Source organism: Mustela putorius, unplaced genomic scaffold (assembly GCF_011764305.1).
Source record: "Mustela putorius furo isolate JIRA1106 unplaced genomic scaffold, ASM1176430v1.1 tig00003834_pilon_pilon_pilon, whole genome shotgun sequence".
In the NCBI taxonomy this organism is placed as follows: Eukaryota; Metazoa; Chordata; class Mammalia; order Carnivora; family Mustelidae; genus Mustela; species Mustela putorius.
The window spans coordinates 21,036,373-21,060,245 of record NW_025421987.1 but is presented as its reverse complement, the minus strand read 5'-3'; the positions used below and the strand labels follow the sequence as shown (position 1 = coordinate 21,060,245).

General features: G+C 35.2%; 2 protein-coding genes across 6 annotated transcripts in view; one reads left to right on the top strand and one right to left on the bottom strand.

The window, feature by feature from the left end:
* Window positions 1–23,873, bottom strand: part of ARL13B (ADP ribosylation factor like GTPase 13B) — a 68,983-nt gene that overhangs the window by 28,521 nt on the left and 16,589 nt on the right. For 3 of the 4 annotated variants that reach the window (XM_013046121.2, XM_004773022.3, XM_045088241.1), the window contains one exon: window positions 19,154–19,403. The exons of the other annotated variant lie outside the window; for it this stretch is intronic. In XM_013046121.2, coding sequence (XP_012901575.1) covers window positions 19,154–19,403 — 250 coding nt within the window. The remainder of the gene's footprint in view (window positions 1–19,153; window positions 19,404–23,873) is intronic. 4 annotated transcript variants of the gene reach the window in all.
* Window positions 1,353–11,150, top strand: STX19 (syntaxin 19). Of its 2 annotated transcripts, none has more exons than XM_004773017.3 (2): window positions 1,353–1,603; window positions 10,220–11,150. In XM_004773017.3, exons 1-2 carry the CDS (start codon window positions 1,529–1,531, stop codon window positions 11,111–11,113), a joined length of 969 nt encoding a protein of 322 aa, XP_004773074.1. In that variant the 5' UTR covers window positions 1,353–1,528; the 3' UTR covers window positions 11,114–11,150. The 2 variants fall into 2 exon arrangements, with proteins under 2 accessions (XP_004773074.1, XP_004773075.1); XM_004773018.3 differs by having other exon boundaries at window positions 10,111–11,150.

Below are 23,873 nucleotides of genomic sequence, written 5' to 3'. Positions count from 1 at the left end.
TTTAGAGATAGATGTTTATGTGGTTCCAAATTCAAAACTATAAAAAGAAGGTACAATCAGAACTATTTTTCATCTCTGTCCCTTTTCTTCTATTTCTTCCATTCTCTTTTAGGTAATAATTTTCATAAGTTTTTAGTTCATCCTCTCACTATTCCTTTTTGAAAATATAAACATGTATATTGGGGAAAAGGTATTTTAAAGTATATAATTTGGGGACTATGGACTTTTGGGTTGTTTCCAATGGTTTGTTTTCATAAAGAGTGCTGTGAAAAATAAGTGTGTGAAGGAGTTATTTCTTACTTCAGGAACAGATTCCAGGAAGTAAGACCACTAAATCAAAGAATAAATGCAAATGTTATTTTGATAGATATTATAGCAAAGTACCTCCTCATACTCTTAAATCATAACAACTCAGACAATAAAAAAGGGAAGGTAAGGATATTTAGTACCATGAGATAAATTTCATTTCTAATACTTTTTATAAATATTTCACTCTGGTAAAAATTAATTTTGAATTGTATACTGATATCATAAACAGTATCACAGATTGCTGCACAACTTGGGGTTTTCGGCACTGAAACTATGCAAGTAAATTATTTTAAAGTTAAAATAGCAGATATAATCTCTGCTTGCCTCTCTGCCTACTTGTGATCTCTGTCTGCCAAATAAATAAATAAAATCTTTTAAAAAGGGTGGGGGGGGGGTGCCTGGGTGGCTCAGTGTGTTAAGCCTTTGCCTTTGGCTCAGGTCATGATCTCAGGGTCCTAGGATCGAGCCCCATATTGGGCTCTCTGCTCGGCAAGGAGCCTGCTTCCCCACTCTCTTTCTCTCTCTATCTCTGACTGCCTCTCTGCCTACTTGTGATCTCTGTCTGTCAAAGAAACAAATAATAAAATCTTTTTAAAAAAATAGCAGATATAAGTAAAAAGAAAAGGGTGGAAGGTTTAAAGACAAGCTCTTTTCTGGCTGTTGTAGTTCTGAAATTCGATATTTCATGAGGTAAGCCTTTGGGATTTCCTAAAATAAAACAGAATTCAATCATTTTAAAGTAAACGGAACAAAAAGCCTTTATACCAGGCTTGTTTCCATTCTTATTTATTCTAAATTCTGTATATTTTAGCAAGTTTTGATACCTAAAGAAAACAAAGTAACCTCTGTTTAAATACAAATCACCTTTTTTTGTGAGTAATGTATTTTATATATAATACAGAATTGGAATTACAGAGACTGTGCCAAATATTCTATGTAGGCAGTTTAACAAGGACTTCCTGTTACCAGCTAGCTCCAATGAAAATGATCTTCCTTTAATCTCAAGAATGGGCGGCTAACTGGCAAAACCGGATTCTCCGGGTGTGAAGTAAGCAATTTGTTCTTCTCATTTGATACCAACAGCAAAAGGACAACTTTATGTCTAACTTACTTGACTTCATTATTCGGCTTTCAATTACATTAACGATATGAAAACCATACAGAAATTGGCCTGTGAATCATAAGACACAGGCTTAAATAATTGATTGAAACATTATAGATGATACTCAGTTTTTCTCTTAAGGGCAGGACTCCAACACCCCAAGTGGAAAGCAACAAAAAGAACAAGACAAAGGTAAATAAACTACTCTTTTTTTTTCCTACTTTTCAATGCAAAACATCCATAGACTGAAATGTGTCACATTTTAAACTAACTCAATAGATAATTAAAGTTACTGGTTTGTTCAGAGTTGGACCAGGCAGCAGGTAGCTGAACTGTTAATTTATACTGCTAATATACTGAATAAGTTTCCATATTTAAGTAGAGCTCTTATAAATAAACCACTCTAATAAAAATCAACTTTTTTTTAAATTCCTTTAAAAAATAACTTCTCGTTTTGGAAACATGAGAAAGTCAGACCTGCTAAAAACAAACTTAAAATTCTTTCTTTTGTAGACAGATTATAAATTAGTCATACTGTGCTTGTTTTAGAGAACACTTTTACATTTAACTGTGAAAAGAAGCTTATGCCTGAATTTGACACACATGCACTTTTTTTTTTTAAAGTTAAGGTAATTTTCTATAAGGTCTTAATTTCTTCATTGCTGTTTCCAAAAATCTTTTAAACTGGAAGAAAGTAGAAAATAATTTTGTTGTAAAAGGACTACAGTAAAAATATCAAAATGCTCATATTTTTAATGGTTTAGTATATTAAAAGTACTTAAATTATAAAATTCTATGTAAATATATTTGATTTGACACTTTAAAAAATTTAAGTACGCATTATTTAAATGCAACATATATATAGGTAGGTCTGATACTTTCAAACTTATGCAATATATAGAAGCTTAACCAAAATTTATTTTATTTTTTGATATTTCTTTAAAGTTACTTTTTAATTCCTACAATGTTAGAACTTAATAACTCCTTGTCACTCAAAATAATATTTTAAGGGTGTACTTGAAAGTTGGCTGTGATACACCAATAACATATTATCTTCATGGCTATGTAGTTTTAAAATTTAATATAAGAATCATTTCATGTACACACAACTTAATCAGATAAATGAAAGTTCAAAATTATAGAATTCTTAAGTATTTAAACAAAAATGGTCTTGTTGCATTAAGGAAGTTAATTTAACAACTTATTTACAACAAATAAGTAGAATAAAAAAAGCACTAAAAGACTACATTATAGGGGCACCTGGATGGCTTAGTGGGTTAAAGTCTCTGCCTTCGGCTCAGGTTGTGATCCCAGGGTCCTGGGATGGAGCCCCGCATCGGGATCTCTGCTCCGCAGGGGGCCTGCTTCCTCTTCTCTCTCTCTCTCTCTCTCTGCCTGCCTCTCTGCCTACTTGTGATCTCTGTATGTCAAATAAATAAATAAAATCTTAAAAAAAAAAAAGACTGCATTACAAAAAATATCAGATAATTTAAGCTTTGAGAGAATATACGCAATTTGCCAAATTCTGTTTTTTAGTTCCAATATTTAAGTAGCAAAAGAGGTGATTTTTCCAGTAACAGCTGCTTTTACCTTGAATTAGGAAAATACTACAAGTTGTCTCCATTCATAAAAGCAAAAGAATACTCCATTTTATGTCGTAAAAAACTGTTACATTTATTAAAATATTGTATTTAATAGTTAACTATAGAAAGAAATGTCTTACTGAAAAAAAGTCCATAAATCTGTCATATCTATCCCAAGGCATATTTCTTAAAGTATTAGGTAATTTTTATTCATATGTCTGTTTCTGGGAATGTCCCCTGTTTGTAATAGGGTTTACTTTTCTGTTTCCTAGAACAAATTTCCAAAGTTGATTACCATATTTATAAATTAGTCTTCTTTCTTTTTGCAAATACTGTGTTTAAGCTCAAAGATAAGTCAGTTATTAATATTACAATTCAAAACTGTATAGCAATAGAGTAAGTTAAAAAGGCTGAAAGATTCATATTTGGATAGAAGTCTTCCAACACTAAGAAAATAAATTTAAGGTACAGAAAAGATTACTTACAATGGTGGTCTCATCAATTTTATGCAGCCTAAGCTATTATACTTTACGGCTTCATGAACTCCATCCAACTTTCAAATTCTAACATGCTTTGATATCTCACCTTGCCTAATATTCTATTTTATGAAGCTATAAGATTAAGCAATTAAGATGGAAATAGTTGGGGTGCCTGGGTGGCTCAGCGGGCTAAAGCCTCTGCTTTCGGCTCAGGTCATGATCCCAGAGTCCTGGGATCGAGCCCCACATCGGGCTCTCTGCTCCGTGGAGAGCCTGCTTCCTCCTCTCTTCCTGCCTGCCTCTCTGCCTACTTGTAATCTCTGTCTGTCAAATAAATAAATAAAACCTTTAAAAAAAAAAAAAGATGGAAATAGTCATGCATGTAGTTATGAGCATGCACCTACTAGAAAATACAATTTATATATAACATGTAAGTGTACATGAGTACCTACATTAAGTCCATTTTTGAACAGACTAACAAGGATTTAAGGAACATTCTGAATTAGTTATCTCTATAATCACCTATGACTTTCAGTCAAGATACACAGATATACTTCCCTCTTTTTTTTTTTTTAAAGATTTATTTATTTATTTGTTTTGGTACCCTCTTATATTTCTCATCTGATCCCCTAATACTTTAACTCCTTTTTTCCCCCACATATCAAGAACACAAGTCATTATTTTTTAAGTACAAAAAACAACATAGCTATGTCTCACATAGTATATACATTGTAGCTATAAGAATTCATACTAACAAGTTAGTAGAAAACAGAAATCTGTGTATGTATACAGAAATGAAGTATAGTTCACTTCTTATCTCTCTTATCTCAGCTTATTACTACAAGCCAAAACAAAATATAAAAATCCTCATCTCTACATGGTACCAAGGATAGGATTTAAAATTTCTTAAAGACTTTCTGTAACACAGGTCTATGCGAACAGAACCAAATCTTCTTCCTCTTCTCAACTGTAAAGTGCTTAATTTGGTCTAATTACATTAATGGTCATAATAAAGCTGCAAACAGGATAATTATTTTAGCTCTGATATACTACCTCCTGCAAGAACATTTTTATTTTAGTATTACAGTAATTTATACTAATTGATTATAGTATTTATACACTAATACAATATTTGATACAGATCAGCTTTATTGTTGTATATTTCACTAGAATAACCTATCTCTATTCACTATAGAATGGGGAAAAAAAAGAACAGATTTGCAACCAGGTAAGCTTATATCTGAATGTACGGCTCTGCCATTTTTTAGTTGTGTTGCGTCTGGCAAGTCACTAAGAAAGAGGAATAGCTATGAAAGTCAACATCCAAATAAGGGGAATTTCAAAGAAAAGAATACAAAGAAAATGGAAGAGAGATTTTTTTTTTTAATTAGGAACCCCCCAATCCTTAACACATGAAATTTCCAACTTGAAAAAAAAAACTACATTTCCAGCAATTTTAATGCAAAAAGATGTACCCCAGGTCATGCTATTGTGAAATTTCAGAACACCAAGAATAAAAAGAAAAGGCCAAGACTTTCATGAAAGGAAGAAAATAAAAGATCCTGTATAAAATACCAGGAATCTGATAGTAGATTTCTTAAGGGCAACAAAGGATGTTATATAAAAATGCAAAAACGTTTCCAAATTCTATGGGAATATAATCTCCAAGTAAGAATTATATCTGCAGAAAATATATTATTCAGGTGTTAAGGGTAGAATAAAAAAAACACTTTCAGAAATACAAGTTTTCACTACATTTTTGTTTTGAAAGAAAACTATGGGTATGCCTCAAAATCAAGAGAATAAACCAAGAAAAGAGATGAGGAAGTGGGAATTGGGAGATAATACACAAAAGAGAAAAATATCTAAACGCAAGAGCTATGGGGTAAATCAGGTCATACTAGATGGTTCCAGGAAAAGAAGTCTCAAAAGATATAGTAATATAAAGGAAATAAAAGAAAAAGAATACCTACTATAAAAAGAATACCTACTATATTTAAATATTGAGAGGATACTTTCAGTTCAGCTGAAGAGTTTTAGAATGAATTAGTAATACATACACACAAAATGAGGCAATTGAAAAACTTAGGTAATTAGCATCTTCAAGAGAAATTTTAAAAGTTACATCGTTCTTGATCTGTGTGGTGGTTACATGTACGTGTGAAAAATCATCAAACTATACATTTGAATTTAGGGCATTTTCTCATTACATGCAAACATTTCAATGAAAAGCTTTCTTAAAGTACACATTTCCTAACTCTATCCACTGAAAAGGCCAAGAAACAATGAAAAAAAATTATTTGAGAAAGGAAACATGACCATAGTACCTTATGTGACTCTGGCGTACGTAATATATGAACTAGGAAAATGTGTAATTATGATAATGTAAACACAGAATACTGACTAACCAAAAATTATGATATAACTATTTTGAAAGGAAAAACTGAGGGAAGGCTTGGTGTTTAAAGGAGGGTTAAATCCATATCTTTCACAGCAGAGATTCAATATAATATTTAGAACCGAAAAAGCAGAAACACCTACATAGACAAATTACTTAGAAACAGAGAGTTTAAAAGCAACATAGAGCTAAGGAGTTGAAAATTACTGCCTTGGGGAATGGGGAACTGGAAATGAGATATGGTGGAGCAGGCAGATATCAGCAGTTTATCTTGACAACCTGTGCAGTGATTTGACTTCTTAAACTGCCTGTATGTGTTAATTTGAGGAAAATAAAAATATATTTTTTTAAGATTTTATTTATTTATTTGACAGAGACCACAGTAAGCAGAGAGGCAGCAGAGAGAGGAAGGGGAGCAGGCTCCCTGCTGAGCAGAGAGCCCGATGTGGGGCTCGATCCCAGGACCCTGGGATCATGACCTGAGCTGAAGGCAGAGGCTTTAGCCCACTGAGCCACCCAGGGTCCCCTAAAAATCATATTTAAAAGCCAATTTAAAAAAGAAAAAGTTTACAGCTATAACAAAAGTAGCATGACATCTTAAAGACTTTGGGGAGGAAATTATTTTCAGAATCAATAAAGTAATGCCAGAGAGAGCATACAGATAAGGAAGTAATAAATAACACTAAATGAAACAAAGAGTAGGGAACTATTCAAGATAAATCATTAAGCTAACTGAAATTAGTATCAACCTCCCTCTACACTGGAAAGACAATCAGTCTTTATCAGAGGTATATAGTAAATTATGGTTGCTAATTCTGCTTTCAGAAAGTTGCCACCTAAAAAAAAGTTTCTATAATCACTTCCCAATGTTTTTGAGTGTTTTTAAAATCAATACCAACACAGTCATAAGATATTTAATAAAATACTCAACACAAAAGAGCATGTACATGATCCAAGCTTTATGTAATATATATATTCTGGGAAATTTGTTATATATCTTATACAGGAAAAGCACTGGTCTAACAGCCAGGAAATCTGACATTATTTAACCAGTACTACTACTAACAAGCTCTGGGTAAGACATTTAACTTTTCTGATTCTCAATTTCCCCATAAGAAAAATGCATACAGATTGATTAGTTAACTTATTAGGATTCTTTCTGGAATCCCATTCATTGACTTGGCACCCCATCTCCTACACCCCAGACAGTGTTCCTTGGCTCTTCGTCTTCTCAACTTTAGGTCTCACAGCAAATACCCCCTTAGAGAAGACTTGCTTAATTATCTACCAAGATCTAAAATTGTCTCGTTTATCTATTTAATTATATACTGTCCAATTCCCCTCAGAGAATAAATTATTCAAGTACAGGTACTACTGAATAAATACTACGGCATTTAAAATTTTGCATATAGTAGGACTCAATAATTCTTTGACAAAATATTAGCCCTTTAAAGCGAAAGGAATAATTATTAGGACACTGGTTTAACTTTTTGTGCAATGCAGGCCTCATTTCTACATTCTCAACTGGGTCATCATTCAAGAATCTTGAACACCTCCAGCGATGACAAGCTTATTAACTCATGAAGCAGTTTATTCCATCTTGGGACAACTCTACCCATTCAAAAACTCTTTTTTATACTAAATCAAACCTCTCTTCATGTAATTTCCATCCATTGTCTTTTGGAATAATGCCAAATAAGTCTAATCCCTCTTATATATACAGACCTACACATTTCAGAAAATAGCTGTAAATATTCCCTAGATCTCTTTTGCAGGACAAGTATTTCCATTCCTCTCAACGATTCTCTGTACTATGGTCTTCCAATCTCATCCTTCCCTGACCATTTGGAAATTTCCAATTTATGAATTTTCATCTCAAAACATCAGAACTTAACACAGTCCTTCTTCCACTTGCTTTGAATAGCCTAGAGTCATCTGGCCTAGAGTCATCTTTCTTACTCAGTCTAGACATGATACTGTTATTCATGAAAGCATGATTATTCTGATAGAAATCTCCAGTAAGTTTCCTAAGCACCGCTATGAACACAGTATCTTCCATTTTATAGATGTTTTCTAAACAACTAGTTGCAATATTTTACATTTTCCCTGGTTAAACATAATTTTGTTACTTTTAGTATAGTGTTCTGTGCTATTTTAATTTTTGAATCCCAATTCTGTACTTCAACATTCTGAAAATCACTCCAAATTCTTTGCCATCAACATATTTGATAAGTATGCCATCTGTGACAATATCCAAATTACCGACAAAAATATTTACTTAAGCATATTAAACACTAAGCCCGATAGCATAACAACATAACGTTAGTAATACTGGTTGATTTTTCTCTGGTTTATACTGATATTATGCGTGTTTCAATGCACTATTTGTAATTTCCTAACAGCTTCTTATCTGCAAAAATATCATGAAAGGTATTATTAAGTGCATTTCTAAAATCAAGATGTACTGTGAAAATATTTTATTAACATAGATTGCCTTTGTCAATATATTTTTTAAGTTTTTATTTAAATTCCAGTTAGTTAACATACAGTGCAATGTTAGCTTCATGTGTACAATACAGTGATTCAACATTTCCATACAACACCCAGTGCTCATCACAGCAAGTGCACTCCTTCTCCCCATTACCTATTTAATCCATTGCCTTACCCACCTTCCCTCTGGTTACCATCAGTTTCTTCTCTATATAGTTAAGACTGTTTGTTGCTAGGTTTGCCTCTCTCTCTCTCTCTCTCTCTCTCTCTCCCTTTCCCCCCCTTTACTCATTTGTTTTAAATATGTTAATTTTTAAAAAATTCCACATATGAGTGAAATCATATGGTACTTGTCTTTCTCTGACTTATTTTGCTTATATAATATACTCTAGCTCCATCCATGTCAATGCAAATGGCAGGATTTTTTTTTTTTTAAGATTTTATTTATTTATTTGACAGGGATCACAAGTAGGCAGAGAGGCAGGCAGAGAGAGGGGGAGGGAAGCAGGCTCCCTGCTGAACAGACAGCTTGATGCGGGGCTCAATCCCAGGACCCTGGGATCATGACTTGAGCAGAAGGTAGAGGCTTTAACCCACTGAGCCACCCAGGCGCCGCCAGGATTTCTCTTTTTCATGGCTGAGTAACTTTCGATTGTGTGTGTGTGCGCACACACACACACACACATATATTCACATACATATACATATACAACACTTCTTCCTTATCCATTCATCAGCCCATGGACACTTGGGCTGTTTACATAATTTGGAAGTAGATATTGCTGCTATAAATACTAGGGTGCATGTATACCTTTGAATTAGTACACCTGTATTATTTGGGTAAATACCTAGTAGTGCAATTGCTGGGTCATAGGGTAGCTCTATTTTTAATTTTTTGAGGAACCTCCATACTATTTTCCACAGTGGCTGCACCAGTTTGCTTTCCCACTTACTCATTTCACTTGATATATATATACAAAAAACATATGTATATAAATCACTATTTATAAATTATGTACACCAAATTTAATCCTGTGGATAACTAACAACATAGGATATGATGTCAATATTATCAGCACCCAAAACAAGACTTTATGTATCTTCCTGTTTGGAAAAAATAGCACTTAATATGAATGGATATAAATTTTGTTCTAAGTCTGGATATGTTTGAAAGGAATGCTAAGAATGAGAAACCAGCATAATCAAACCAAGAATATGTTTTCATATGTATGCAATGGATTAAAAAAACAAAGCTATGTTAAATGTTAATCCATCTAGAAGCCTCAGATATTTTAAAATAAATTCAACATTATCTATATTATTTCAAGCCCTCAAATGGAATCTGCCCTGTCACTATACTGATTTTAACTAAATTATGCATATTTAGCAAAAGGAGTTTAACATTACATAGGCCAAATAAACTGGGAACAGTATCTTTACTAATAAGGGCATTTTCGGAGTGTCCTTTTACTTCTAAAACTTGAAGATATGGCCAAATCTTCTATTCTAAGATATATCCTCTGTATGTACAAAAATCTATTATGTGACAGTATCATGACACTGAAGTACTTATTTGGGGGGCTACTGTATCTTTATCATTGCTTTCTTAGCTACGTCAATCAAACAGGACTCACAATAGGCTCACGAGATGCACAGTAACTTATAAATTATTTTACATTACTTTTCCTATTCAGTTATCTTTATGAGGAAATTCTTAGTGATTTCTCTAATTTTTCAACCTCTTTTCAGAAAACTAAGAGGATTTTTCGGGAAGACACACATAGCTATGTGAAGTCAATTGCTATTGAAAGAAAATGCCAAACTTATTTGTTTGACACATTTATTTTTGCTTCTTAAGAGGAAAGGTATGATGAAAGACCGACTTCAAGAACTAAAGCAACGAACAAAGGAAATCGAACTCTCTAGAGAGAGGCATGTGTCGACTACAGAAGCAGAACAAGGGGTGTTTTTGCAGCAAGCGGTTATTTATGAAAGAGAGCCTGTAGCTGAGAGACACCTACATGAGATTCAAAAACTACAGGAGAGTATTAACAATTTGACAGATGATGTTCAAAAATTTGGGCAACAACAGAGAAGTCTGGTGGCTTCAATGAGAAGGTTTAGTCTACTTAAGAGAGAGTCTAGCATTACAAACGGGATAAAAATACAAGCAGAAAACATTAACAGAGGTCTGGATGATTTAACAAAAGAAGTTAAAAAGTCAGAGGCTGAAAGTGGTCCATCGTCAGTGGTGACAAGGATACTTAAATCTCAGCATGCTTCGATGTTCCGCCAATTTCAGCGAACTATGTTTACATACAATGACACAATAGCAGCAAAGCAAGAGAAGTGCAAGACATTTATTCTCCGTCAGCTTGAAGTTGCTGGAAAAGAAATGCCTGAAGAAGAAGTAAATGATATGCTTTATCAAGGAAAATGGGAAGTTTTTAATGAAAGCTTACTTACAGAAATCACTATCACTAAAGCACAACTCTCGGAGATAGAACAGAGACACAAGGAACTTGTTAATTTGGAGAACCAAATAAAGGATTTAAGGGACCTTTTCATTCAGATATCTCTTTTAGTAGAGGAACAAGGAGAAAGCATCAACAATATTGAAATGATAGTGAACGGTACAAAAGAATATGTTAACACTACTAAGGAGAAATTTGGACTAGCTATAAAATACAAAAAAAGAAATCCTTGTAAGGTATTGTGTTGTTGGTGTTGTCCATGCTGTGGCTCAAAATAAAGAAGCTATTTTAGACATTTTTTCCAGTTTGAATGAAGATGTCCCATGTTTCAGTGTCTCTTTTCATTTTATAGATCTTCACATACTTTTCATCACTACTGAGTCATAATTTTCCTCTATAGCCCTTACCTGCTATAACATCAGAAACTTCTAATAATTTTTTTTAAGATTATTTATTTATTTATTTGACAGATAGAGATCACAAATAGGCAGAAAGGCAGGCAGAGAAAGAGGGTGCAGGAAGAAAAAGCCTGCAGGAAGCAGGCTCCTTGCTGAGCAGAGAGCCTGATGCAGGGCTCCATCCCAGAACCCTGAGATCATGACCAGAGCCGAAGGCAGAGGTTTAACCCACTGAGTCACCCAGGTGCCTCCACATCAGAAACTTCTAAAGTCAGTGACAAAGCAAGCCTTCACTCATTAAACTAAAAATAGTATAGTTAGTTAACTTAAAAATCACAGGTTAACTATTGAAAATGAGATCAGTGATCTCAACATTTTTGTTCAGGCATCAAGTTCTAGTATATATTTTTGTTAACTTTCAATGCCTTAACAAAATGAGGGTCAGTAAGTGACAACTGCTTAAACAATAAATTTCTTCTGTCCCTTCTAAACTTGCACTATAATCTTTTATTTAGTACCTTACTGACACTTGTTTTTAATTGTTCCTAAACTGTTTATCACAGAAATTGAGAATATTAAGTATTATTTACTACTCACTGGCATAATTATGTCCAGATGATTTGTAAAATAGTAATCTTCTATTAGTATTTATATCTGCACATAGTGCTTTTAAAGCAAGACTTAAGCACAGAAAGATTCATAGCAAAGCAACACATCACATGTATCACATATAATTTTCATTGTTATATTTTAAAACTAATCAGAATCACTCTAGGGCACCTGGTTGGCTGGCTCAGTCGACAGAGCATGTGACTCCTGATCTTGGGGTTGTGAATTCAAGCCCTATGTTGGGCGTAGAGAGTACTTAAAAATCGGACAGAAAGAAAGGAAGGGAGGAAAAGGAAGGAAGGAAGAAAGACGGACCCCTGAGTGGCTCAGTCAAAGTGTCTGTCTTGAGCTCAGGGCATGATCTCAGGGTCCTAGGATGGAGCCGCATATTGGGTTCTCTGGTCAACAGTGATTCTGTTTCTCCCTCTCCCTCTGCCACTACCCCCTGCTCATGCTCTCTTTCCCTATCTCAAATAAATAAAAAAATCTTTTTTTTTTTAAGATTTTGTTTATTTATTCGACAAAAAGAGAGGTCACAAGTAGGCAGGGAAACAGGCAGAGAGGCAGGGGGAAGCAGGCTCCCTGATGAGCAGAGAAGCCCAATTTGGGCCTCAATCCCAGGACCCTGAGATCCTGACCTGAGCTGAAAGCAGTAGCTTAACCCACTGAGCCACCCAGGCACCCTCAAGTAAATAAAATCTTTAAAAAAAAAAAAAAAAAGGAAAGAAAAACACTAGCCTAAGCAACAAAACAACAGGATATTTAATTAGTTGAACATTTCATATATATTTTATTCACACACTCAGTAGGCACTAAAAGTAATTTTTTTTTTCATTTAAATTACTACTTAAAGAGAAAAAACTACTAAGTGTTAGAGGTACAATATTAGGAAACCTACTGGTAAAATTACTATGAGCACTTGGGCTCATATTCTCACCTACTAAATTATATCATTTTCTGTAATCAAAAGTTTCACGTTGCCTGAATTCATATGATGAGACACTTTAAAACTTGCTCTCCTAAACCATCTCCATCCAGGCACAGAGTATCATCAACAATAACTATTCATATCCATCATCACATTTACAGAACATTAATAAAGGACTGCATTAGCTGCTTTAAACGCATCATTTGAAACTCATATGACAACACAGATACTAAAATTCTTATTTACAAGTGTAGACATGGATGCTCAGAAAGAACAAGTGAGCTGCCCAAGGCCTGACTCCAAAACCCACTTTCTCCTACACCAGTAGCCCTCAACTTTTCCTGTGCATCAGAATGATCTGGAGAACCTGTGAAAAAAAACCAGAAGCATTCCCCTGGCCACACCCTCAAAAATTTAAAAGGTCTGGGCCGATGCTGATGCAGATGGTCCCCAAAAACACCTTGCTAATAACACTACCAACAGGTTTTTCTTTGTTATATTGTTTTTATATAAAGTGCATTCAGGTGGGGAAGGGAAGGATGGCAACCTCTGAAGGTTTCTTATGCATAAATTATCTAGGAAGTTAACCCGCTGAGAAGCTTCACTATGAACTACAGCTGCAAAGAGTGAAGTTGATGCCAGTAGAGACAAAAGGAAGACTTTAGGAAGGAAGTTTGGAGATGAATCAATGATATAACTAAATAAGGTTGATGAAGATAACAGCCTGGTAAGGTTTCACTACAAGAAGAGAAATCTTAAGCCAGTGAGTAGGGTGAGTAGGGTTTTCAGATGGTAAAAATAGTAAGTTAAAGGACTCAGCACTACATCTAAGGACAACAGGATTAAATGACAGGCAGTCCATATTTGCATACTTAGAGAGTTTCTAGCAATCTCAAAAGGGCCCAGGTTCTCCTATTTATTATTTAAAGGTCTAACTTGGTAAAAGTGCATTTTCCTCAAAATCTAATGACAGGATAATATGTAACTCTAGTTAACTTCTCAGCACTTACAATAAATAGGACTCAAAGAAATTTGCAAATGTTCTCCTATAATACTGTCTAGAAAAAAGGTGACTCAAGGAGGCATATAAAATTAGAGATAAAAACTCTTCTATTGGAAAAGTAATAATAAAACCCTGGTTATTGCTTTTCCTAATATGGAAACTCACTGCCATAGTTTTTAACCTTTTGGGTAATGAAATCCTTTAGGAATTTGATGAGAGCTAGGATCTGCTCCCAAGGAAAAATGCACATGCACTCAGGATCATGTATGTGATTTCAGAGGGTTCTGGGAGGCCATCATAGGTGCAAAGACCTCTGGGTCAAAAAATGTTTTTCTATCCAAAATCATAACACCTAGTAGTTCATATCAGAGATACTATATTTTCATCCCTGAGTGAAACTCCTCTATATTACTTTTGTTGCAAAGCATCTAATTTGCAAGGTTTGGCCCAAAGTTAGGTCATATAATTCCACAGAAAAACAGTATGTAATGAGAAAATGGCATCATTCCAAGAGTTCAAATGTGCTAGCAATTATCCTGGGAGGAAATTTTAGCCTTGGATCTCCAGAGTTATCCCAGTTTTAAGTATTAGGAGATTCAGCCATAAAAAAGGAAAGCTTCAGCTCAGTTCCTTCCAGAAGTAATCAATAAATAGGGCCTTATATTATTTATGAAGAATTTCTTGGTAGGTGTTGAGCTTGAAATTTGGGCTAACTGCTGGAAGAGGGTTGGGAGGTTGTGAAATAGGTAAAACTTCCAGCTATAAAATAAGTCACGGGAAGGAAAAGTACAACATAGGAATAGAGTCAATAATATTGTAATAACTGTATGGCGACTGGTGGTAAATACACTTACCATGGTGAGCATTTTGTAATGTATATATAATTGTTAAATAACTGCATTGTACACCTGAAACTAATATTATATATTAGTTATTATTATATATCAACTATATTTCAACTAAAAAAGAAATTAGGGATTATGTTGATTCTAGTGCTATTGATAGAACTCCAAAAGTTATTTATTTTTTCTATTGGAGAGGTCTTTATCTGTCCAGAGTATCAAATCTTAGTTTTTTTTTTTAAATTAAGTTATAAATTGTTAAAGGAAGAGTATGGAGGAAGTACACAGAGGCAGATAATATAATTCATACCTTATCAGAGTATAAGGTAAATCTCTATTATAGCTAAAAGAGTAAAAGGAAAACTCTAGGTAAATAAACAGGTTAACATGATTACAGAGCAGAACATTTGAATAGCATCTATTTTGACTCTCTTTAATCACTTTTACTGTTTTACTGAAATGGATTCTTACAATACCCTACAGTATGGTTCACATGATTATAGCAGCTGAATACAAAAGCAGAATTACAATATTTTACAGATACTTTTAATATAGAAAAGGCATTTAGCCACTAAGTGCAAAGAAGTAGAGTGATTTGCCAGGGTCATAAACAAATTCACACAGCTCTTAGAATCCAGGTTCCAGACTCTCCATCTTCTCTCTAAATCCATGGTTTTTCAACTTTTCACCACTATTTCAGAGATTTTAATCAAAATATTATACTCATTAAGTAGTAAATGCTATGGAACAGTAAAATAGAATTTCTGAGCTAATAAAACACAGAAGACTGGTGATGTTCTATGATTCTGACCTTTCAAGAGAGCCCTCAAGTCTGACATGAAGTGAAATTTGGCTGAGGCTTCATTTTCAATGACACCTGCTGTCAGGCTGGTGTGCAAAGGCAAGTCAGGCCAGGACAGAGACTGCCCAGCACCAGCTACTGTGATCATCTAACTTTGCTTCCCATAGCATGAATGAATCCTGGCTCTCTCAATTTGTAGTTTTGTGATTATAAATAATATTCTAATTTCTCAAGTTTATTTCTGTTGAATGGCTGAATCTTCTCAGAGGTGTTATATTGTTTGCTGTTTGTTCATCATTATAGGGTGGAAAGGGAAAGTTACCTAAGTACTGAAGTGAGTTCTGAGAGGCCCTGTTGGTCCTAAATCAGCTAGTTTAGGCTCAGACAGGGATGAAGAGAAGAAATTAGATGTTGTCACTGAATTTTGCCCATGATAGGTCCTGATGTTTGTGGGCTGGAAAGAAGCAGCTAAGTGCAAGAAGGGACACTGTAGCCTGCCTCCTGATTCAGGTACCCTCCCCCTCTGTCTCCACAACCCACCAGGTCCTAGCACTAAGCAGGGTTCTGTCAGAGGTCATTCCCACTTATTATCCAAGAGTGTATTTTAAAGAGCTCTCATCGCCTTTATATATTCCACATTGTTTCACTTGTTAAAGCATGTACTGGTTTTGTAAAACATCAAATTTTCTTGTAAAATATCAAATTCTATAAATTTAAAAAACATCAAATAAAGAAAAAGTCTCCTGCTAGCAATTTAGATGGGCAAGAATGCAGGGAGACTGCTTAGGAGACTGTTGCTCTCAGAAACACAGGGGAGAAGTGTAAATGGATTACAGAGAGGATTACAGAGAAGTAGAGACTCAAAGGATATTAAGACAGTAACATCAATAAGAGAAACTACTTGTCGGTCAGAGAGAAAAAGGTAAACAGGAGAATTCCCAAATATAGGTTTTGTATAGGTATTTAAGAGGAATTTAGAAACTTATTTAAAAAAAAAAGTGGGGGTACAGGGACCCCTGGCTGGCTCAGTTAGAAGAGCATGTGACTTCTGTTCTCAGGGTCATGACAATTTACTTAAAAACAAACAAATAAATTAAAATATACATACATGTTTTTTAAAGTAAGAAAAGATGGAATACAAAATTTTATATATTATACACAACTGTGTACATTACAGATTTTGCAAAAATGTGTAAAGGAAATGCATCAAAATGTTAGTAGTGATTGGCTCACGTGGTTGATCCAACATTTTTTAATTCACTCTTACCTACATGTTTATTTATTAAGAATGTGTATTTCTTGTATATTTTGTATATTTCTGAAGCATACTCATTTCAAAAAGCAGTTTATCTTTATTAACAAAAAATCTTTAGTTGTAAAATACCCCGGGAAAAAAAACTGGTCAAATGGGGAACCATACCATACTTCAGAAGCAAATTATAGTATCCATTATTAATTCTCATGTCTTTGTGAGATTGCCCTGATTACAAAATTGTAATGGTGAGGGAACCCCCAGTCAGTGATCTTCCAGAGTTTTTCACCCTCTATTCTGAAAATCTACTTGGTGAGAGAAGTGAGAGAACAGACAGCAGGTCTCTTGCTGACCATTATTTGATTAGTCAGTGCTAACTGTAGTCACTTAGGAACTGCACACTCCTGCCTTGCGGCTTTTCCACATACATCTAGATGATTGCCTCTCTTGTCTCAGGTGTCATCTCCTCAAAATCAACTCTGATGGGCGCCTGGGTGGCTCAGCTGGTTGGGCGACTGCCTTTGGCTCAGGTCATGATCCTGGAGTCCCTGGATAGAGTCCTGCATCAGTCTCCCTGCTCAGCGGGAAGTCTGCTTCTCCCTCTGACCCTTCCTCCGCTCATGCTCTCTCTCTCATAAATAAAAATCTTAAAAAAACAAAACAAAACACCCTACTGTGATTATCCTAATTATAAGAGTAACATACCACTGCCATACCACCACGATAGGATCCCAGATATTTTACCTGCATTTTTCAATATTCTTATCACCTAATGTATGATATATCTTATTTATTACATTTATTGTGTATGCCACTCCCTAGAATGTAAGCTTCTGAGATCATAAATGGATTTATACTGTTTTTGTTCCCAAATGTATCCCCATCACCAGAACAGTGCCTAGCACATAGTGGATGCATAATAAATATTGCTGATTTAACACATGAATGAATGAATGAAAGAATAAATTAAATAAATGACTATAGGGTTAAAAATGAACACACAATTATTTTACACATGAGCATCAGTCATCTCAGTCATTAACACTTTTTACTTTAGAAGTCACTGTTCTTTGCTTAAATGTGTAGAGAATCTTAGCCTATGGGGTTCAACACAGTTCATTCTTCATACATATGTCTATTAAACTTTCCTTCAGATTCAATAAAGGTGAGAATTGATTACACAAATCAAATAACTTCACTAATTGGTTAAATAAAAATTAAGCCATAGGATCTATACTAATAAATGATGCCATAAAGTCTTACTTTGTGTAATGAAAGCTTCTAAACTGCCTCATTTAAAAATATTCATTTACTGCTGGGGACCACCGAGAAACTCTGCTTACAATTTCTCATTTAGCCACACGATAAGCTGGTTGGTTGTTTTTAATCCTCAGTAATGAAACAGGCATGAGGAAAAAGGGACAAGAAGGCAATGGCACACATTCCGTTTACTCTGATTTTAAGAGCGATTTAAAGGACTTTCATTTTTCTATGTCTTATAGCACCATCTGGTGTTTACTATGCAGAAAGGCTGTGACTGCCCATTGTCACTTTTTAAAATATGTTTAGGCAGCTGAACAAAATGATATAAGCACATGACTAAGCTGATAACAACACAGATCACACATTCAATTTGGAAATATAGGAATAAAAATTTAGAAATCAGGGGCATCTGGGTGGCTCAGTGGGTTAATGTCTCTGCCTTCAGCTGAGGTCATGATCTCAGGGTCCTGAGATGGAGACCCACATGGGGGGGGGGGTCTCTGCTCAGCAGGGAGCCTGCATCCCGCGCCCCCCTTCCCCCCCCACGCCTGCCTCTCTGCCTACTTGTGATTTCTGTCTGTCAAATAAATAAAATCTTTAAAAAAAAAATTAGAAATTTAGAAGAATAAACCTTTTAAATAACGTCCAAATAAGAATACTCTTCAAGGTGCCTGGGTGGCTCAGTGGGTTAAAGCCTCTGCCTTCAGCCCAGGTCATGATCCCAGGGTCCTGGGATCGAGCCCATCGGATTCTCTGCTCAGTGGGAAGCCTGCTTCCTCCTCTCTCTCTGCCTGCCTCTCTGCCTACTTGTGATGTCTGTTTGTCAAATAAATAAATAAAATCTTAAAAAAAAAAATACTCTTCAAGAAAAAGAAGACAAACACAAAACATAAATTATTAAAAGAGGGAAAAAATTGAAAAACATCCTAGAACCTTGTTAATAGGTCATTTCAAAATGCAGACTCTTATAAAAAGTAAGTTATCAAATAAAACAAAGAGTTTATATTTGAATACCCAGAAGATCTAAGTATAACTCTTCTTAATAACACAGCCTCAATCCTTAATTACTAAGGAGACCAAAACAATTCCCAGTTAACCACATTTTATTACATTAGGATGTGACAATTTTAGCTTATTTGCTTATTTATTTTGTAACAGGTAAATTTCTTTATTGGCTAATGTCACTGCTTCTGCGTTTACAATGACAGCAACGTTACTTACACCAGTATAGGCTTTCCCGATATCCTAGGATGTCTTAGCACTTCTGACATTGTTTCCTTTGTCTCTTCCATTCTCTCTTCATCACTGGAATCCACAACAAATATTACCCCATAGGACTCAGCATAGTAATTCTTCCAGATTCCCCGAATTCTTTTTCCACCTCCCAAGTCAAAAATGGTGACTTCAAACTTTCCTTGTCTAAGGTCAATTTTGGAAAAGCCAACAGTAGGAGCTACATCTTCAGGATACTCTGTTTCAAATGATACAAAAGAAACAATCTTTAGACGTTAAATTAATAACATCAATTTAATTTCACAACTTAAATGACATAAAAAGCAGTTTTCAATCATAATTTAGTACTAAATGGAATGTTTATTATTTGCTTACACATTAAGCTTTACATCTAAGTATACTGGTTTGGAGGAAGGGTAGATATTATAAAATATTCAACTAGAATTTATGCTCCATGCAGATAAAAATTTCTTCTTTGTTTATTTGTTTTATACTGACATAACCCTGGCTCCTAGAATAATGTCTACCATGTAAGAGGTAAGTAATAAATATCCGTAGAATGAGTAAATGAATGAACTCTTGCCTTTGAGGCTATCGTCTCTCTTAAATTACAAGTAATAAAAATTTCAACCCTTCAACACCACAGCCATCCCCAGAGACCATTGCAACCTCTGTGAAGTTATAAAGAAAAACTGAGTATTTAGAGAATAGTTGAGAAGAACCAAAAAATGGGAGAAGCTATGAGGAGTAGACTGCACTTCTTTAATTACTGAATTAAAGATAATTGGAATAAAGAAACTTTTCAGGGCAGCTTGCAGATATAGAGTAGATTTCATCATTTCTACAGGAACATGCTTTGGATGTTCTCATAAATTAAAAATTAAAATTTTCTGTACTTCTATATATGACAACACAAAAGAGGACAGGGTGTACATAACTGCCAAGGAATGGTAATAAGATTAAAAAGACAACTAAGGTTCAAGAAGACTTGAACTTGTAGTTGGAGCAAACCCTTAAGATCGTGAATGCAGACTGAAGAGGGTTCCAGAGAGAACTGGGAGCCAGGGAAGGTATGTCAGTAGACCAGTAATATAATTAAGGTGACTAAAGTAGTGCTTTATTAAGAAACTTCTTTGCAAAGTCTCTAGAACTGGCTAGAAATGACAGTGATGACCACGTTTCAGACAGATATGAAAATAAAGAATGGAAAGACAGAACTCAAGAAAGACTAACAGAACCTGATGACTCAATGGCTATGAAGGAAACTTCACGTTTATCTCTTTTACTCTCTCTTCATCACCAGAATCCACAACAAATAGCACTCTATTGGACTTTGTTTATACCTGGGCAATACAATGGCCCCAAAATACATGAGGCTTTTTAAATTAAAATCAAATTAAATTAAATTTCAATTCTTCAGGTGTACGATATACATTTAAAGTGCTCAAAATTCTTCAGGTGTATGATCTACATTTAAATTTCAATTCTTCAGGTGTACGATCCACATTGGCTAGTGGCCTACCCTACTACTAGACAGAGGCCATATAGAACATTCCTATCACTGCAGAAAGTTCTACTGAATAATGCTGGTGTAGATGGTCTTTATCATTCCTATATTCAACAAAATATTTGCTATTACAAAGATAAATTTGAAAGGCATTTGCTGCTAGATTTAGGTGTGACTGGAAAACAGATCTGCAGGGTACCACTCCCAGGCAGCAAGTACCTTAGCACAGTTTAAACAGCTCCCTACAGAGTTAAAAGAGACATTACAAGTCACATTTTTCTAAGACCTTCATTATCTAGGAGAAAAAAGTTTAGAAGAAATATAAGCAGAATGATACTCCCAAAACAGGATTACAGTAGACATTTCAAAACATGATCTAGTCCAGGCCAGAACTGGTTTTCTTAGTTAAAATAGGCAGCTGTCTTTGAGCATGATTTCACAAGTATTCCCAGAAAATTATTAATGAAAATAAATTAACAATGCTAGAACAGGGATAAGAAAACTAACACATACAGACACCTACTCAGCACAAAACTTTGTTACGCATTAGGATATAAAGATGAATAAGAGGGTTGCAGTCCTCAAAGAACATACAGTAAAATATAGACAGATACATATTAATTGAAATAACATAGGAACCAATATTTCTATGAAAAAACTCAAGAGGATAATGTGAGGATGTTACAGATTACATGCCTGTGTCCTGTGTCCTTGTGCTCCCCTCCCCCTGCAAAAGCCTGTGTTGAAGCCCTAATCCCCAGTGAGATGGTATTTGGAGGTGGAGCCTTTGGGAGGTTATGAGCTTTCAGTGAGGTCATGAGGGTGCAGCTCCTATAATGGGATTAGTACACTTACAGGAAGACACAGGAGAGCTTGTTTTCTTTCTCTCTGTACCACATGAGGTTGTAGCAAGAAGATGGTTGTCTAAATCAAGAAGCGGACCCACATCAAGAACCCAACAATACTGGCACCCCAACTTCACAACTTTCAACCTCCAGAACTGTAAGAAACAACCTGTTTAAGCCACCCAGTCTAAGATATGGGTACAGCAGCCCAAACTAAGACCACAGGCATCTAGGAGGAAAACACTAAAGAGGAGGGCGGCAGAAGCTATGTTATACAAAGACTTCAGAAAGGCCATGAAAAAAAAATGAAGTATTAAAAACTACATAATTATAATAAAAGAAGGCAGAAGAACATTCCAAGCAAAGGAGAGCAATGCAGATAAAATGATGGCAACATTCCCAGAAAACCAATTCAGATTAGGTAATTTTTTCAAGGTTACATGGTGGGCAGAGCCAGGATTCAAATCCAGGTTAAATGCCTTTCCTCCCTGACTTCTCTATCCTCTCCTCTGGGTCCTATTTATGATTCTGTGTTTCAAGACAGACTTCAAGAAGACTAAATGCTCTAGATACAACTTCCCTATAAATCCTTTCTAATGATTTCAGTCTACCTGCAGGATCACCTACACACTCTATCATAATATTCTCTCTTCTTGCTGGTCCTCACAATAGCCTGTACTTTCCCAATATCTAGGACCTACTTTGTATCCTTTGTACTTAGCACAAAGTATATAGCAGCTCAATATTATAACACCAGACTGCCATGACAGCTGAAGGGTAGCTGAAGCTACTGTCCTTAACATCCTTCCTTTCGTCCTTCCATATACTTATCCATCCATTCATGCTAGTAGCCATTTATTGAGGGTCTATTATAGATCAAGTATCATACAAGAACCAGAAGTACAGAGACAAATGGTCCCCGGGCCTGAGGATTTCAGTAAAGTATACATGTTAAGACAATCTCTAGAAAGCCCAAGAGAAAGTGAAAATATATAATCAATAACTTATTTATTGAATATCTATTGTATGAAAAGCACTATGCAGTGTCTTACATACACAATAACAAGAATCATCTTCTGATCTTACAGAGCTCTTACATAGCGGAGAAAAGTAGAAACATAAATACCTATAACATAATGAAGATACGTTAATATCCAACAAAAATAGGGATCAATTTACACAAAGAAAAATTTTGCCACCCAAATAGCAATCATTTCTTGGAAACTATTAGGAAACAGCACTGGATAGTCAAGAGAATCCTGGATTTTTTAGCTGAGCACATACCTATTTAGGATAAAGACTACAATCCCCCATGTCTGTGGTAGCGAGGGATGGCCATTAAAGCCTACCCTAGATAGTGAGCTAGTGGTGTAGAGTTAAATGTTTAACCACTTTTGGGGAAATTTGATATGTACTGTTTGTCATTTTCCGTGGTGTGAATATTCCCACTATGGCCAATTTCAAACTAGTGCGAGGTACCTGAACACATAATTGGGAAGAGATGTACCTAACTGGCTCTAGATAGCTGATATAAGCCAATAGAGCAAGTAGGAGCCAGCTCCAGAATCCCACCAGTTCTAGTCAACGGCATTGAACTGAACTGATATAGGAGCTTCTAGTTCATGCCCTTAAAAGAAAAGAAAATGGCCTCCCTTCCCCATTACTTCTCCCTTCCTGCTAAAATGCACCGTAGTGAGGCACCTTGGACTAGATAGGCAAGGGAGAACACTATAAATGGCCAAAAAAAAAAAAAAAAAAGGAGAAGGAACTTGAGTCTCTACCACCAAAGGGCTATTATGGTAGGCCTACATTACTTTTGTGTGCACTATTATGAGAAATAAAATTCTATTTTGTTAAGCCACTGTAATTTTAGGTCTCTGTTAGGACAACTGAACCTATATCCAACTAATACAATCACTTTGATAGCTATAAAGAAGGGAAGTTGATAGAAAAAGCAAAGGTCAACATAAGAAAAGTACTCTCTGATTAGGAAGCTATCGCATTCTAGCTGAAAGACACTGAAGGCATGGATTTAGACATTGCACTTAGAAAAGAAGCAGATATGTCTCAAAAGAAATGAGGGGGAAAAAAAGAAGAAAAGAAACTGAGACAAACCCGAAAAAAGCTGAAGAGTAGAAGCCATGGCAAAATGTTGGAAGAAGGTTACCTATTACACATAAGGCATGGCTGAACTGGGACACCAGAATGAGTAAGAGATGCATGAATGAAGGAGTAATTTAAGTAGTGATACAAGTAGGTATAAGTAAGTATAGGCCAAAGCACAGGAAGCAGTCATATCTACTGATGGTACTGGTAATGGCTAACTGTAGCAGGAGGTAGAAAAGATTTCATGAAG